This window comes from Sus scrofa, unplaced genomic scaffold, assembly GCF_000003025.6.
Source record: "Sus scrofa isolate TJ Tabasco breed Duroc unplaced genomic scaffold, Sscrofa11.1 Contig59, whole genome shotgun sequence".
NCBI lineage: Eukaryota > Metazoa > Chordata > Mammalia > Artiodactyla > Suidae > Sus > Sus scrofa.
Window position 1 is genome coordinate 1,437,697 of NW_018085257.1, and position 16,933 is coordinate 1,454,629.

At 37.6% G+C, this 16,933-nt stretch overlaps 1 protein-coding gene across 1 annotated transcript; it reads left to right on the top strand.

The window, feature by feature from the left end:
• Window positions 1-1,021, top strand: LOC100525147 (olfactory receptor 1J4-like). The gene has a single exon (XM_003122135.4). The coding sequence runs from the start codon at window positions 1-3 to the stop codon at window positions 940-942; it is 942 nt and encodes a 313-aa protein (XP_003122183.3). The 3' UTR covers window positions 943-1,021.
• Window positions 1,022-16,933: the final 15,912 nt, after the last annotated feature.

Sequence of the window (16,933 nt, forward strand, 5' to 3'; positions counted from 1 at the left end):
ATGAAGAGGGAGAACCAGAGCAGTGTGTCCAAGTTCTTGCTTCTGGGGCTCCCCATCTGGCCTGAGCAGCAGGACATGTTCTTTTCTCTGTTCCTGGGCATGTACCTGACCACGGTCCTGGGGAACCTGCTCATCATCCTGCTCATCAGGCTGGACCCTCGCCTCCACACCCCCATGTACTTCTTCCTCAGCCACCTGGCCTTATCTGATGTTTGCTTTTCATCAGTTACTGTCCCTAAGATGCTGACAAACATGCAGACTCAGGATCAATCCATCTCCTATGCAGAGTGCATAGCACAGATGTATTTTTTCATATTTTTTACTGTTCTGGACAATTTCCTTCTCACATCAATGGCCTATGACAGGTACGTGGCCATCTGTCACCCTCTCCACTACACCAACGTCATGAGAGAGGGAATATGTACCTTACTAGTAACAGTATCTTGGCTTCTCTCCTGTGGCGATGCACTTTGTCAAACCCTCCTCCTGACCCAGCTGTCCTTTTGTGATGATAACACCATTCCCCATTTCTTCTGTGACCTTGATGTCCTGCTCAAGCTCTCCTGCTCAGACACCTCCCTCAATGAGCTGGCCATTTTCACAGTGGGATTGGCAGTCATTACCCTCCCCCTTGTGTGTATCTTGGTCTCTTATGGCTGCATTGGGGCCACCATCCTCAAGGTTCCATCCACCAAGGGCGTCTGCAAAGCCTTGTCCACATGTGGCTCCCACCTGTCTGTGGTTTCTCTGTATTATGGAACAATTATGGGGGTTTATTTTTCCCCCTTATCCAGCACCTCCAATGACAAGGACATAATTACCTCTGTGATGTACACAGTGGTCACCCCATTGCTGAACCCCTTCATTTACAGTCTGAGGAACAGGGACATGAAGAGGGCCCTGGTGAAACTCTTCCACAAGGGAGCAGTCTTGTCTCAATGATGTTTTCTCATCTTTATAACAGACACATGGGGTCACTAACCCCAGACCCAACAGGTCTAATCTTGAGTCCAGCCGGAATGAATACTAAGTAAATATTTCTTAACTTTAAGTGCAGTTTGTTATAGTTATTCTCTCTTCTCCTAGCAACCTTTTAGTCTAAATTGTGAATTCTTAATTAATGTTCAGATTATTGCTTAATTACTAAATTGAGCAGTTACATAGGTAATAGTACTTAAGTCTTTCCTTTTATTTCCTAGGAATTTATAGATCTTTTTAAAATACCTTTATTGAGGTTAAATTGATATAGAAATTATACATGTTTAAAGTCTTCATACTGATATTTTGATATGTATACATTGTGAAATAACTACTCTAATCAATTTAATTATTATATTCATCATCTCCCCACTCTTAACATTTTAATTTATTTTTCTGTGGGGTGAGAGAACTTGTGTTCCACTGCACTAGTAAATACTGTGTATGCAATATAGTCTGGTTTGCTATAAACATCGTGCTGTACATTCGACCTCAGAAGAACTTATTCCTCTTGCCTAACTGGAACTTTGTACATTATGCTAGTGAATGAAGTCAAACTCATAACAAGACACTGCAAGTTTTCACTTTATGTGGAAACCTAAATAGACAAATTAATAGATCAGGGGATTGGATGGTGGTTTCTAAGGGCTGGGGAGGTGGAAATCGGGGTCCTTATGGATTGGCAGGAGTTCTAGGCTGACCAGGCTCCTGTGGCATAGAAAGGTGGCAGAACTGGGACTTTTTAAACTATGTTTTTTTCCTTTCCTTACTTCCCATTCAGTGTTCTTTTCATGTTTTTGGTTGTTGGTGGTGATGATGGTGGGTCATGAGAAGAACCTGTATATTATCCTTTATTGCTTCGGGCAACAATCCACAGGTATGAGTTTAGCTCCTCCACTTAGGGATTCAAGGCTTATTCTGGATTGTAGAAACACTGATCACTCTAAATCACTGCTGTTCCCTACATGAAGCAGGTAACTCTCAGATCAGTTGTCTCTGGGGTGTTCTGACTGCATGGATGAGTTTGAACAAAATGCATGCTCAGTCAAGACTGGGATTCAGAAAGACAAAGAAACCACCTCTGGTCTGGACATTTCTGTTTCCCTCACTGAATTTGGTGTCTGTCTCATTCAATGTCTTCATTATGAATCTCTGTGAAAATAATTTCTACTCAGCATAATGATACAAGTTTTATGTTAGGAGCCTACATAACAATCTCTTTTCTTCTATATCCAGGAAGGGACCACATAGTTCTGTTCCTTCAGGCTGTACTTAGTTAAAGATGAATATGATCAAAACTGCTTCTGAGGCTTAGCACCATGTAACTATAAGAGAAGAGGATTTGGGAAAACAGATCTCAATTGCAGGGTATCCTTGGCAGAGTGTATAGCCTAGGGAAATTCCCTTCACTCTGAATATCCATTTCTTCTTCTGTAGACATTGAAAACATTGCAAAACTTCTAAAATATGTTTGATTTGAAACAACTGCAATACAAAATTTGGCTTAACATGACCACTGACCAAGCATAATGAACATTAGCTTTCCCTCCTTGTGTATCAGTATCACATTTGTTCGATGTATATGTTCATGCTTATAGCTATGCATCCAACACTTTATGGGAATAAGTTTTTTATTTCTTTTTTATATTGATTTTTGTTTTCTCCATTGTAGATGGTTTATAGTGTTCTCTGAATATTCTACTATACAGCAAGGTGACCCAGTCACACATACATGTATACATTCTTTTTTTCTTACATTATCATGCTCCATCATAAGTGACCAGACATAGTTCCGAGAGCTATACAGCAGGATCTGATTGCGTATCCATCCCAAAGGCAATAGTTTGCTTCTATTAACCCCAAATTACCAATCATTCCCACTCCCTCCCCCCCCCTTGGCAACTGCAAGTATGTTCTTTAAATCCATGTGTTTATTTTATGTGCAATGGTTCATTTATGCCATATATTAGATTCCAGATATAAGGGATATATGGTATTTGTCTTTCTCTTTCTAACTTCTCTTAGTAGAAGAATCTCAGGTTCCATACATGTTGTTGCAAATGGCATTATCTTGTTCTTTTTTAGGGCTGAGTAGTATTCCATTGTATATATTTACCACTTCTTCTTAATCCAACCATCTATCAATGGATATTTAGGTTTTTACCATGACTTGGATATTATGAATAGTGCTGCAGTGAACATACAGCTGCTTGTGTCTTTTTCAAGGAAAGATTTGTCCAGATATATGACCAAGAGAGGGATTTTATATGGTAGTTTTATATTTAATTTTCTAAGGTACGTCTATACTGTTTTCCATAGTGGTCGTAAAAATCTGCATTCCCACCAACAGTGCAGGAGAGTTCCCTTTTCTCCAAACCCCCTCCAGCTTTTGTTATTTATGGACTTATTAATTATGGCCATTTTGACTGTTGTGAGGTGGTATTTCATTGTAGTTTTGATTTGCATTTCTCTAATAATCAGGGATATTGAGCATTTTTTCATGTGCTTGTTGGCCATCTGTATATATTCTTTGGAGAAATGTCTGTTCAGGTCTTTTGTCCATCATTCAATTAGGTTGTTGGCTTTTTTGCTATTGAGTTGTATAACTTCCTTGTATATTTTAAAAATTATGCCCTTGTTGTTTGAATCATTTAAAAATATTTTCTCCCATTCTATAAGTTTTCTTTTTTATTAATATGATTTCCTTTCCTGTGCAAAAGTTTGTCAGTTTTATTAGGTCCTAGTGCTTTTTTTTGTTTCTTATTTGGTCTTTTTGCCATTTCTTGGGCCACTCCCATGGCATATGGATGTTCCCAGGCTAGGGGCCTAATAGGAGCTGTAGCTGCTGGCCTACACCAGAGCCACAGCAACAGGGGATCTGAGCCACATCTGCAACCTACAACACAGCTCAGGGAAATGTTGGATCCTTAACCCACTGAGGTGGGCCAGTGATCAAACATGCAACCTCATGGTTCCTAGTCAGATTTGTTAACCACTGAGCCATGATGGGAACTCCAAGACCCGTTGCTTTATATTTGCTTTTATTTTATTTTATTTTATTTTTTTTGCTTTGGGAGACTTTGAGAAAATGTTTTTAAAGTTAATGTCGGAGAATGTTTTGCCTGTGTTCTCTTCTAAGAGTTTGATAGTGTCTCCTTTTTCATTTAAATCTTTAAGCTATTTTGGTTTATTTTTTTTTCGTGTTTATCTTCTTTTTATTTTTTTTTTTATTTTCCCACTGTACAGCAAGGGGATCAAGTTATCCTTACATGTATACATTACAATTACGTTTTTTTCCCCACCCTTTGTTCTGTTGCAACATGAGTATCTAGACATAGTTCTCAATGCTACTCAGCAGGATCTCCTTGTAAATCTATTCCAAGTTGTATCTGATTACCCCAAGCTCCCAATACCTCCCACTCCCTCCCCCTCCCATCAGGCAGCCACAAGTCTTTTCTCCAAGTCCATGATTTTCTTTTCTGAGGAGATGTTCATTTGTGCTAGATATTAGATTCCAGTTATAATTGATATCATATGGTATTTGCCTTTGTCTTTCTGGCTCATTTCACTCAGGAGGAGATTCTCTAGTTCCATCCATGTTGCTTCAAATGGCATTATGTCATTCTTTTTTATGGCTGAGTAGTATTCCATTGTGTATCTATACCACCTCTTCCGAATCCAATCTTCTGTCAATGGACATCTGTGTTGTTTCCATGTCCTGGCTATTGTGAATAGTGCTGCAATGAACATGCAGGTGCATGTGTCTCTTTTAAGTAGGGTTTTGTCTGGATAGATGCCCAAGAGTGGGATTGCAGGATCATATGGAAGTTCTATGTATATTTTCTAGTTTATTTTTGAGCAAGGTGTGAGGGTGTGTTCCAGTTTCATTGATTTACACACAGCTCTACAGTTTTCCCAGCACCACCTGCTGAAAAGACTCTTTTTTCCATTTTATATTCTTGCCTTCTTTGTTGAAGATTAATTGATTGTAGGTGTCTGGGTTTATTTCTGAGTTCTCTGTTCTGTTTGATTTGTCGTATGTCTGTTTTGGTACCAGTACTACACTGTCTTGATTTCTATTGCTTTGTAATAGTGCCTGAAGTCTGGGAGAGTTATGCCTCCTGCTTGGATTTTGATCCTCAGGATTGCTTTGGCAATTCTGGATCTTTTGTGGTTCCATATAAATTTTTGGATTGTTTGTTTTTGTTCTCTGAAAAATGTCTTGGGTAATTTGATAGGGATTGCATAGAATCTGTAGATTGCTTTGGGTAGTATGACCATTTTTACAATATTAATTTTTCCAACCTAGGAGCATGGAATATCTTTCCATGTCTTTGAATCATCTTTAATTTCCTTGATTAATGTTTTATAGTTCTTAGCATATAAGAATTTCACTACCTTGGTGAGGTGTATTCACTGGTATTTGATTTTTTTTGGCTGAAATTTTAAAAGATTTTGTATGTTTTAATTCATTTTCCAATATTTCTTTTTTTTTCTTTAATGTTATTCTCAATTTTAACAACAAAAATTATCAGTTTCACTTATTGGAACTAGCTTGTATATCTGGTCAAAATATTTTTCCCAATTTACATCTTAAAAGCTGTATTTAGAACTTGCCATACAAATTTATATTTGTAAGTTTATATTACTCCTGATATTTATTTTGTATATGTTATTAGGTAAGAGATTAATTTTATTATTGTTGATTCATTTTTCCAAGCAAAACTTAATGGCAAAAAGATACCCCATAATCTTCTATGTCACCTGTGGTGTAAGCTAATTATGCCTATATTCAGGTGATGTGATTTGATGCACTTTCTTTCTTTTTTTAATTTTTTTTTATCTTTTTTCCCATTATCATGCTCCATCGTATGTAACTAGACATAAAACTCAGTGCTACACAGCAGGATCTCATTGCTAATCCATTTCAAAAGCAATAGTTTGCATCCATTATCCCCAAGCTCCCTCCTCCTCCCCAGGGTACCACAAGTCTATTCTCCAAGTCCATGATTTTTTTTTTCCATGGACAGGTTCACTTGTGCCTTATATTAGATTCCAGGTATAAGTGACATCATATGGTATTTGTCTTTCTCTTTCTGACTTTCTTCACTCAGGATGAGAGTCTCTAGTTCCATCCATGTTGCTGCATATGGCATTATTTTGTTCTTTTTATGGCTGAGTAGTATTCCATTGTGTATATATACCATATCTTCCTATGCCAATCATCTGTCAATGGACATTTGTGTTGTTTCCATGTCTTGGCTAATGTGAATAGAGCTGCAATAAACATGTCGGTGTTTGTGCTTTTTTTTTAAGAAAGTTTTGTCCAGATATATGCCCAAGACGGGGGTTGCTGGATCATATGGTAGATCTATATATAGTTCTCTAAGGTATATCCATACTGTTCTCCATACTGGTTGTACCACATACCATTCCCACCAACAGTGCAGGAGGGTTCCTTTTCTCCACATCCCCACCAGTATTAATTATTTGTGGACTTATGAATGATGGTCATTCTGACTGGTGTGAAGTGGTATCTCATGGTAGTTTTGATTTGCATTTCTCTAATAATCAGGGATGTTGAGCATTTTTTCATATGCTTGTTGCCCATCTGTATATCTTCCTTGGAGTAATATCTATTCAGGTCTTTTGTCTATTTTTCCATTGTTATTTTTTTATTTTTTATTTTTGCTGTTGAGTTGTATAAGCTGTTTGTATATTTCAGAGATTAAGCCATTATCAGTTGCATGATGTGAAACTATTTTCTCCCATTCTGTAAGTTCTCTTTTTGCTTTCCTTTACTGTGCAAAACTTGTCAGTTTGATGAGTTCCCACTGGTTTGTGTTTGCTTTTATTTCTGCTCCTTTGGCAGAATGACCTGAGAAAACATTTGTAAGGTTGATGTCAGAGAATGTTTTGCCTGTGTACTCTTCCAGGGGATTGATTGTGTCTTGTCTTATAATTAGTCCTTTCAGCCATTTCGTGTTTATTTTTGTGCATGGTGTAAGGGTGTTTTCTAGTTTCATTGATTTGCATGCAGATGTCCAGGTTTCCCAGCAATTCTTATGGGATAGACTTTTTCCCATTTTATGTTCTTGCCTCCTTTGTCAAAGATTAATTGACCCTAGGTGTCAGGGTTTATTTCTGGGTTCTCTATTCTGTTACATTAGTCTGTATGTCTGTTTTGGTACCAGAAGCACACTGTCTTGATGACTGTGGCTTTGTAATTTTGATTGAGGTCTTGGAGAGTTATGCCTCCTGCTCGGTTTTTGTTTTTCATGATTTGTTTGGCAATTCTGTATATATTTTGGTTCCGTACAAATGTTTGGATTGTTTGTTCTAGTTCTGTGAAAAATGTCCTGGGTAATTTGATAGGGATTGCATGGTTTCTGTAGATAGGTTTGTGTATTATGACCATTTTTACAATATTGTTTGTTCCAATCCAGGAGCATGGAATATTTTTCCATTTCTTTACATCTTCTTTAATATCCTTGATTAAAGTTTTATAGTTCTTGGCATATAAATCCTTTACCTCTTTGGTCAGGGGTATTCACAGGTATTTGATTTTGGGGGGCTGCAATTTTAAAAGGTATTGTATTTTTGTATTCATTTTCTTTGTTAGTATACAGAAATGCAGCCGATTTCTGGATGTTAATCTTGTATGCTGTTAGTTTGCTGAATTTTTTGATGAGGTCAGGTAGTTTTTGGGGTTGAATACTTAGGGCTTTCTATGTATTAAATATCATATCATCTACATACAGTAACAATTTTATCTCTTCCAATTTGGATACTTTTTAGTTCTTTTTTTATTTTTTTGGATTGCTGTGGCTAGGACTTTCAATACTGTGTTGAATAACAGTGGTGAGAGTGGCATCCTTGTCTTGTTCCATATTTTAACAGGAAGGCTTTCAGCTTTTCTACATTGAGTATTATATTTGCTGTGAGTCTGTTGTAAATGGCTTTTATTATGTTAAGGTTTGTTTCCTCTACACCCACTTTGTTCAGAATTTTTGTCATGAATGGATGTTCAACTTTGCTAGATGCTTCTTCTGCATCTATTGTGATGGTCATCAGGTCATTTTTGACTTTTCTTTGTTACTCTGGTGTATGAGGATGGTTGATTGTGTACATTGCACAATTCTCATGAACTGGGGATGAATCCCAGTGGGATGTGGTTATATGACCTTTTCGATATGTTGTTGGATTCCACTGGCTAAAATTTTTTGAGAATTTTTGCTTCTATATTCATCAGAGATATTGGCCTATAGTTTTTTTTTTTTAGTGGTATCTTTGTTTGGTTTTGGAATTAGGGTGATGGTGGCATGATAGAATGTCTTTGGGAGTGTTCCTTCTTCCTCAACCTTTTGAAAAAGTTTAAGGAGGATGGGCACCAGATCCTCTTTGTATGTTTGGTAGAATTCACCTGTGAAGCCATCTGGTCATGGGCTTTTATTTGTAGGGAGTGCTTTTATGACATATGCAATTTCATTTCTAGTGATTGGTCTGTTCAATTGATCTACTTCTCCTTGATTCAGTTTTGCAGGCTATAAGTTTCTAGAAAGTTGTCCATTTCTTCTAGGTTGTCAAATTTGTTGGCATACAATTGTTTATAGTATTCTCATATGGATTTTTGTATTTCTGTAGTATCCATTGTGACTTCTCCCTTTTCATTTCTTATTTTGTTTATTTGGGTTGTTTCTCTCCTCCTCTTGGTGAGTCTGGCCAGAGGTGTGTCAATTTTGTTTACCTTTTCAAAGAACCAGCTCTTGGTTTTATTGATTTTTTCAATTGTTTTTGAATCTCTATTTTATTGATTTCTTCTCTGATATTAATGAGTTCTGTCATTCTGCTGACTTTAGTTTTTTGTTCTTATTTTCTAATTCACATTTATATGTTGGGTTAAGTTGTCAATTTGAGATTTTTCTTCTTTATCGAGGAAGGCCTATATTGCTATGAATTTCTATCTGAGCACTGCTTTTGAGGCATCTGCTAGATTTTGAGTGGTTGTGTCTTTACTATCTTTTGTCTCAAAGTATTTTTAAATTTCCTCCTTGATTTCCTCATAGACCCATTGGCTTTTTAGTAGCATGTTGTTTAGTCTCCAAGTAGTAAGTTTTTTCTTATTTCTTTTCTCCTGTGGTTGGTTTCTAGTTTCATGCCATTGTGATCAGAGAAGTTATTTGAAATAATTTCTATACTCTTAAATTTACTGAGGTTCACTTTGTGCCCCAGTTTGTGATTGATCCTTGAGAATGTTCCTTGTGCACTTGAGAATAGTGTGTATTCTGATGTTTTTTGGATGTAATGTTCTGAAAATGTCAATTAAGTCTGAAATTTCTATTTTGTCATGTAGGATCTCTGTTGCCTTATTGATTTTCTGTCTAGAGGATCTGTCCATTGATGTGTGGGGTGTTAATGTCTCCTGCTATGATTGTATTCCCATCACTTTCTCCTTTTATGTCCATTAGTATTTGTTGTAGGTATCTGGGTGCCGCTATATTAGGGGCATGTATATTGACGATTGTAATATCCTTTCATTGAATGGATTGTTTTACCATTAAATAGTGTCCTTCTTTGTCTTTCTTTACGGCCTTTGTTTTAAAGTTGATTTTGTCTGATATAAGCATTGCAGCTCCTGCTTTCCTGTCTTGCCCATTGGCATGAAATATCTTTTCCCACCCCCTTACTTTCAACCTATATGTGTTTTAGCCATAAGACGAGTCTCTTGTAGATAGCAGATTGTAGGCTTTTGCTTTTTTATCCAATCTGCCACTCTGTCTTTTGGTTGGAGCATCACGTCTATTGGCATTTAAGGTAATTATTGATAGATATGTATTTATTTCCATTTTAAACCTTGTTTTCCAGTTGAACCTATGTTTCTCTTTTGTTCTTTTCTTTTTTTGGTTAGATGATTTCCAATTATTTGAAGCTTGAGTAATTTTCTTTTTAGTTTTTGTGAATATAATGTTTGGTTTTGATTAGTAGTTGCCCTCTTTTTTAAGTATGTTAACCCCTTCCTCTATGTGATTGCTTTAACATGGTAGGCAAAGAGGTTCAAACACATTATTAAAATAAAAAAAGATGTGTATTATCTTACTTCCCTTCCATGCAGTCTATGATTTTGAAGTCTTTTTTTTAACATCTTCATGTTTGTCCTTTTGCTGTTCCTTATGTCTATCATTGCTTTAACAGTAGCTTCTCCCCGCCCCCCCATTTAGATCTGTATGCTGGCTTATTTAAGTGACTGCATTCGTGGTTTCCTCCACCCTATTTCTTCTTACTTCTTTTTATATTTAGTGAAGCCCTTTCAGTATTTCTTTTAGAATGAGTTTAGTATTGTTTTATTATTTTAGCTTTTGTTTGACAAATTCTGTATTTCCCCTTCTATTTTAAATGATATTCTTGCTGGATATAGCATTCTGGGTTGCAATTTTTTTTTTTTACTTTTAGCACTTTAAATATATATTTCCACTCCCTTCTGGCCTATAGTGTTTCTATAGAGAAGTCAGCCAATAGCCTTATGGGGGTGACCTTATCATTAATGCTTTGTTTTTCTTTTGCTGTCTTTAGAATCCTCTCTTTATCTTTATTTTTTGCCATTTTTATTTTAATATGTCTTGGTGTGGGCCTATTTGGGTTCAACTTGTTTGGGACCCTCTGTGCTTCCTGTATCTTGATATCAGTTTCCTTTAGGTTTGGAAAGTTTTCACCATAATTTCTTCAAACATAATTTCAATCCCTTTTTCTTTTTCTTCTCTTTTTTGAATTCCTATTATGCTTAGATTGGCCTGCTTTATATTATCCCATAGATCTCTTATAATGCTCTTTGTGTTTTTTTCATTTGCTTTTCTGTCTGCTGTTCTGACTGGGTGATTTCCATTTTTCTATTTTCCACATCACTAATTCATTCCTCTGCATTATTCATTCTGCTGTTTGGTGCCTTTAGCTCAGAGTGCATCTCTGCAAATGAATTTTCTAACTTTTCTATGTTCCTTCTTATATTTTCTAGTTCCTTTCTAAAAGTATCTACATTATTGCTTCTATCCACTCAATTCCTTGATATGCAGCCTTAATTCCTTTGTTAATTTCACTGTCTCCCTTTTGAACTCAGTGTCTGTCAGACTGCAATGGTCTGTTTCATTGTTTGTTGCTTCAGGCAAATTCTCCTGTTCTTTTAACTAGGAGTTGTTCCTGAGCTTCTTTATCTTGATTATGTTTTTTCTTATTCTATGAGTTTAGGGAAGCCAAACTGTAGTCTTTGAGGGCTACTTCCATGCAAGATTGCCCCTTTGTATAATGTTGGGGATTACTATTTACTTTTGGTATGGGAGTTTGGATATTTGCTGTATCTTTCTGTGGTGTGAGCAGCCTGTTATCCCCAGGGTGCTGAGTGTGTTTCTAGGGAGAAGGAGGCAATGGGTAGGGCTAGTAGCCAGTGTCTGGTGTTGCTGGGCTCTTAATAGCAGCAAAGACCTGCAGGAAGGTGCCACTGGGTACTCCAAGTTGCAGGACCCTGAGAAGTGGTAATGAGCCTAGGCAGAGTGACAAGGTGTCCAGAAGAATGGCAATGGTAGCAGCAGTGTGTGTAAGTCCCCAGGGGAGTGAGAGCAACAACCAGTAGTGTTCAATTGTAATGTCCTCCTCTGAGGTGATTGAAGACACAAATGGTGCCCATTCAGGGACCCCTAGCGGTAGCAAGCCACACCCACATCTGGAACCAATGATAGCTGCTGTGGTTTGTTCCCACCACATGCAATCCACAAAAGAAACACCCTGTCTCACTTAGCCCACACAGGAGGTCATACTCAGGCTGCTTCTGGTTGCAGGATCCTGAAACGTGACAGAGATCAAGCATGTGGGCATTGCCTGGAGTGTTTGGCAGTGGTAGCCACTGCACCAGTGTGCTCCAGGGCTGTGTGAGCAACAACAGGTGGTGTTCAGTCACAGTGCCCTCCTCTGTGTTACACTTGAGGTAATTGCTGCCCCAAGTGGTGCATGGTCACAGACCCCTCATGCTGATGGACCACTCCCACTTCTGGAGTCAGTGATAACTGTGGTGATCTGCCCCCACCACCTTTAGACCATGCAGGAAGCACCCCATCCTGTTTAGCCTCCACATGAGTTTCTGCACCAGTTGTTCCCAGTTGTAGATTCCTGGGAAGAGACAGTGATCGAGTGTCTGGGGCACTGCCCAGAGTGTTTTCCAGTGACAGCTAAATGCTGAGTGTGTTCCCAGGGATCTGAGAGCAATGACATGTGGTGCTTGGTTGCAGTGCCCTCTTTTATTTTTTTCTTTCTTTTTTTTTTTGCTGACCCCTGAGGTGATTGGGGCCACAGGTGGAGCCCACTCACAGGCTCCCAGTGGTGCCAGGCCATGCCTCCCTCTGGCCTCCAGAGGACCACAACTGTCTGTCCCTGCTACCTGTAGATCACACAGGCGGCACCACGTTGCACTTAGCCCCCCACTGTCCTTAGCCCACACATGAGATCCCTGCCACCTGTAGCCTGCACAAGAAGTGCCAGGTCTCCACATAGCCTGACAAGTGGCTTCTCTCCACACATAGCCTGCACCAGAGGCACTCGACGCTCTGAGAGCCTGTGTGCACACATGCTCAGAGAGATTCCTGTGGATGTCCACCCCTCCCCCTCTCACCCTCCCCAACAATGGTGCCTTGCTTCTCCTGTGAGTCCAGACCTTCTCCCAGGTTCCCTCTGCCATGACGTTCCACTGCCCAGACTGTAGCACACCACTCCCCCACCCATGGCACACTGCTCCTTAGCCCCTTAGGCCATCCTCACACGGCCAATCCTAGTCCTCTCCCTAGGATTGACCTCCAGAGCCTGAGTCTCTGTGCCCAGCCCACTCTAGAGTGTCTCAAATGGTGGTGTTTGGAGTGGTGGTGCAGAGGATATGTGTGGCTCTCACTCTGCTTTGCCCTCCTCAGTCCAGCTACATGGCTTTTCTTGGTGACTTTGAAGTCACCTCCATTTTGGCTGATCTCCCAGTCAGTTAGGTGGCTTCCCAGGATGTGGGTTCTTTTTCTCCTTCACAGCTCCCTCTCAGGAATGCTAGTCCCAACCTGATTCCTTTTCTCTTTCTCTCTTTTTTTCTTTTGTTCTCCCAGTTATGTCAAGAGTTTCTTGCCCTTTTTGGAGGTTTAAGTTCTTCTGCCAGCATTCAATAGATGTTCAAATTTATTTTACATGTAGATGTGTTTTTTTGATGTGTTCATGGAGAAGGTGTGTGTGACCACTTACTCCTCCACCATCTTGATCCATCTCCTAGTTTTTTATTTCTTTAGATTAATTACATAGGAGTGGGATTGTTGGGTCAAGTGTAAGTTGAACTTTATATGAAACTGACCAACAGTTTCTCATCAACGTTCTACTTATGCATTACTGCCAACCATGTATGAGAGTTTCAATTTCTAAAATCCTCACTGCCTCTGCTATTGCCAGTCATCTGATGTCAGCCATTCTAGTGGATTTGTTGTGTTGTCTTGCTGTGGTTTTCATTTCCATTTATCTAATGACTAATGATGTTGGTTGCCTCTATACAGACTGATCTGCTCCCTTTGGTGAAGTTTATTTTCAAATATTTACCCTAGTTTTAAAAGATAATCGACTTGCTTTTCTTGCATATGTGTTCTGGATTTACCTCTTTGTCAGAAATATGTTGTATAAATATTTTCTCCCAGTGTGAAGCTAGTTCTTTTATTTTATTAAGAGTTTCTGTTGAAAGTCAGGTGCACCTCATTTTTATCAAGTCCAAATTATTTTTTTTCTTTTCTAGGTCATGACATTTTTGTCCTATTCAGTAAATATTGATAGCCCATATTTTCCAAGATTGTGTCCAATGTTCTCTTCAAAATGGTTTTGTCATTACAATTCTAACCCATTTGACACATTTCTAGTTACATATTTTGTATGTGGTGCAACATAAGACACTATGATCTTTTAGGACATATTGATACTGAATCATGCTGGCACCATTTATCAAAAAAAATCCTATCTACATTCAAATGTCTTGGTGGATTTTTAAAATATTAATTAACCTTATATATTCTGTTGTATTTCAGATTATTAATTCTTTAAAAATTATTCATTGATCTATATTCCTATGCTCATGTAATGATTGTTATTCCAATTGCTATGGATTTAGAAACAGTTTTAAAACTAGGAAAAGTAAATCCTGCATTTTGTGTCTCACTTTTAAGTTGTTGTGTCTATTTTGTTTTCCTTTTACATCTATGTAAAACTAGGAATTAAATTCTAAAATAGACTCTGCTGTTTTGAATTGATTACCTTGAGTCTGTAGCTCTACTGTGGGAAGATCCACCTCTATAATAATATTGAGTTATCCAATTTATGTGCAAGGTATATCACTATTTATTTACATCCACTTTAGTTTCACCCATGAATGTTTTGTTTTTTAATGATGTGTATTACACGTGTTTTGATAAAATCATCCATGTGTATTTTTTTTGTTTTTCTGCTTCTGTAATAGTACATATAAATTCTTAATTCACAATGCTACTCCTGGGGTATAGACATACCATGAATTTTTTGGTTTAATTCATTAACCTTGTTTCATGCTACCTTGTTAAACTCACATAGTTCAGAATGATGTGGAGGGAGAGTTTTTGTTTGTTCATTTTCTTTCCCTTTTTTCCTGCCTTTGTTTAGATTAATTTGCTTTGTGTAATTCACTTTTTTTTTGGGGGGGGTCACCTGTGTCATATGGAGTCTCCCAGGCTTGGGGTCAGATCAGACCTGCTGCTGCATGTCTATACAGTAGCCACAGCAATGAGGGATCTGATGGGATCTGAGCAGCATCACCTACACCACAGCTTAGGGCAAAGTGGGATTCTTAACCCACTGAACAAGGCCAGGCATCAAAAACACATCCTCATGGATACTAGGCATGTTCATTCCTGCTGAGCCACAATGGGAACTCCTTGTATTATTCATTTTATCTCTATTATGTAGAGATATTATAGATATATGTCACTTATTTTTGAGCCTCAGGTTTTTCCCCATCTTTTCAACTTTTGCTATCTTCTTTGTGTGTGTGTATGTGTGTGACTTCCCTATGCTGAATGCAGTAATTTTACAAATTTTAAATAAAAATATAAAATTAAAGAGTGTATAACTAGCATTTGGAGTGACATTTAAGGCTTTGCCAATGTTCACAACTGTAGTTTGTTTGGAGTGTGAAGGTGGTGATCAAAATATTTTGAAGGTGTTTGGTATTTGATACATGTGGGGATTTATGATAGCAACTTTCCTTAATGATACATTTATTTCTTTCCATAAACTGTGACTTAGGTGATCCCATAGATGAATGAAGATAATATGGCTTTCTTTCTTTTCTTTGGGTTCAATCTCGATTTCCATTTGACATGTTTTCTCTGGGACCTTTTTGAAATTAGGTTATTTGTTCAAAGGAGCAAGCAACATGTACCACCTCTTCTGTGTTACTCAGCCATAAAAAATGTGAAGTAATTACTTATGCAGCAACATGGATGGACCTGGAGATTATCATACTGAGTGAAGTCAGGCATAGAAGGAAAACTATCATATGTTATCACCTACATGTGGAATCTAATAAAATGATAGAAAAGAACTTGTTTATAAAACAGAAAGAAACTCACAAATTTGAAAAGAAATCTTATCATTACCATAAGTGGAACCATTGTGGAGAGGGAAGAATCCCAAGGGTGGGAGTAACATACACACACTACTGTATGAAATATGTGATTAACCAGAACCCACTGCATAGCACAGGAAAATCTGCTCTATAGTTTGTAATAACCTAGAGAGGAAAAAAGAATGGATACATATGTGTGTGACTGATTCCCTTTGTGGCACACCTAAACTAAAACAATATTGCAAGTAAATTATACTCCAATAAAAAAATTAAAAAAACAAACAAATTCAGAGCAAGCCAAAGGGAGTCATTAACTAAGACAATGGAGCCCATTAAATGGATACTTTTATAGACCTGGTGGAAGATAGTATGAGAAAAAGAATATATATATATATATATATATATATATATATATATATATATATATGTTTAATATATGGCTGTATCATTATGCTGTAGAGCAGAAATTGAAGCAACATTGTAAATAAATTAACTCTAATAAAAAATAAAATAAAATGAGTACTTTTGGGATATTCATTAACCTTCATTAGATAAGTGACAAAATAGATTTAAAGGGATAGTAAAATCCTTAGTAAAATTTCACAATGAATGTGTTCATTTAATAAATCCTCAGCAAAAATTAAAAATTTAACTGGATTGATGAATGGGTATTTTATGTGCTCAATATATTGATATGCATAGAAGAATAAATGCAAATATTGTTACAACAAATTTCTCATAGAAAAAGAAAGTTATAAGATAAAAAAACTAAATGGATTTATGTAAACCTAAAATTCCTGAATAAAAACAATTGTAGAAAGATAGAAAATGATTAATAGAAGGCTGAAGTTCTTTACTTTATCCTTTGTTTTGATGTCTGTTTTATTTGGATTTCCATCATGTAGCAGAATGGATTTTAAAACCAGCAAATCAAATAGGTATGTCCACTGGTGAGAAAAATCTCTCTTTGTATCCAAGGCTATGACCTGTCAGGGGAAACATAAATCTGGTTGGAAGAGTCAGGAAGGAGGTCTCCCTACATCTCCTTCTGGGTTCCCACACACATGGCATCTCCCTGATGGATGGTGTTGCCTCACAATTGTCCCTGAGAACCATCTGCCTGAGAACCACCTTGTCCCAGGTCTCATAAATGATCATCACTGGATGTGGAGCTAAGATTGGCATCTTTATCAAGCTCTCAAGGTGATTGTACAGAACATCCCAGTTTAGGGACCACTGCCCTATGGCATCAGTCCTAGGTGCAGGAGGAAGAAAAGTGAGCTATTAACACAGGTGTAATGCTTG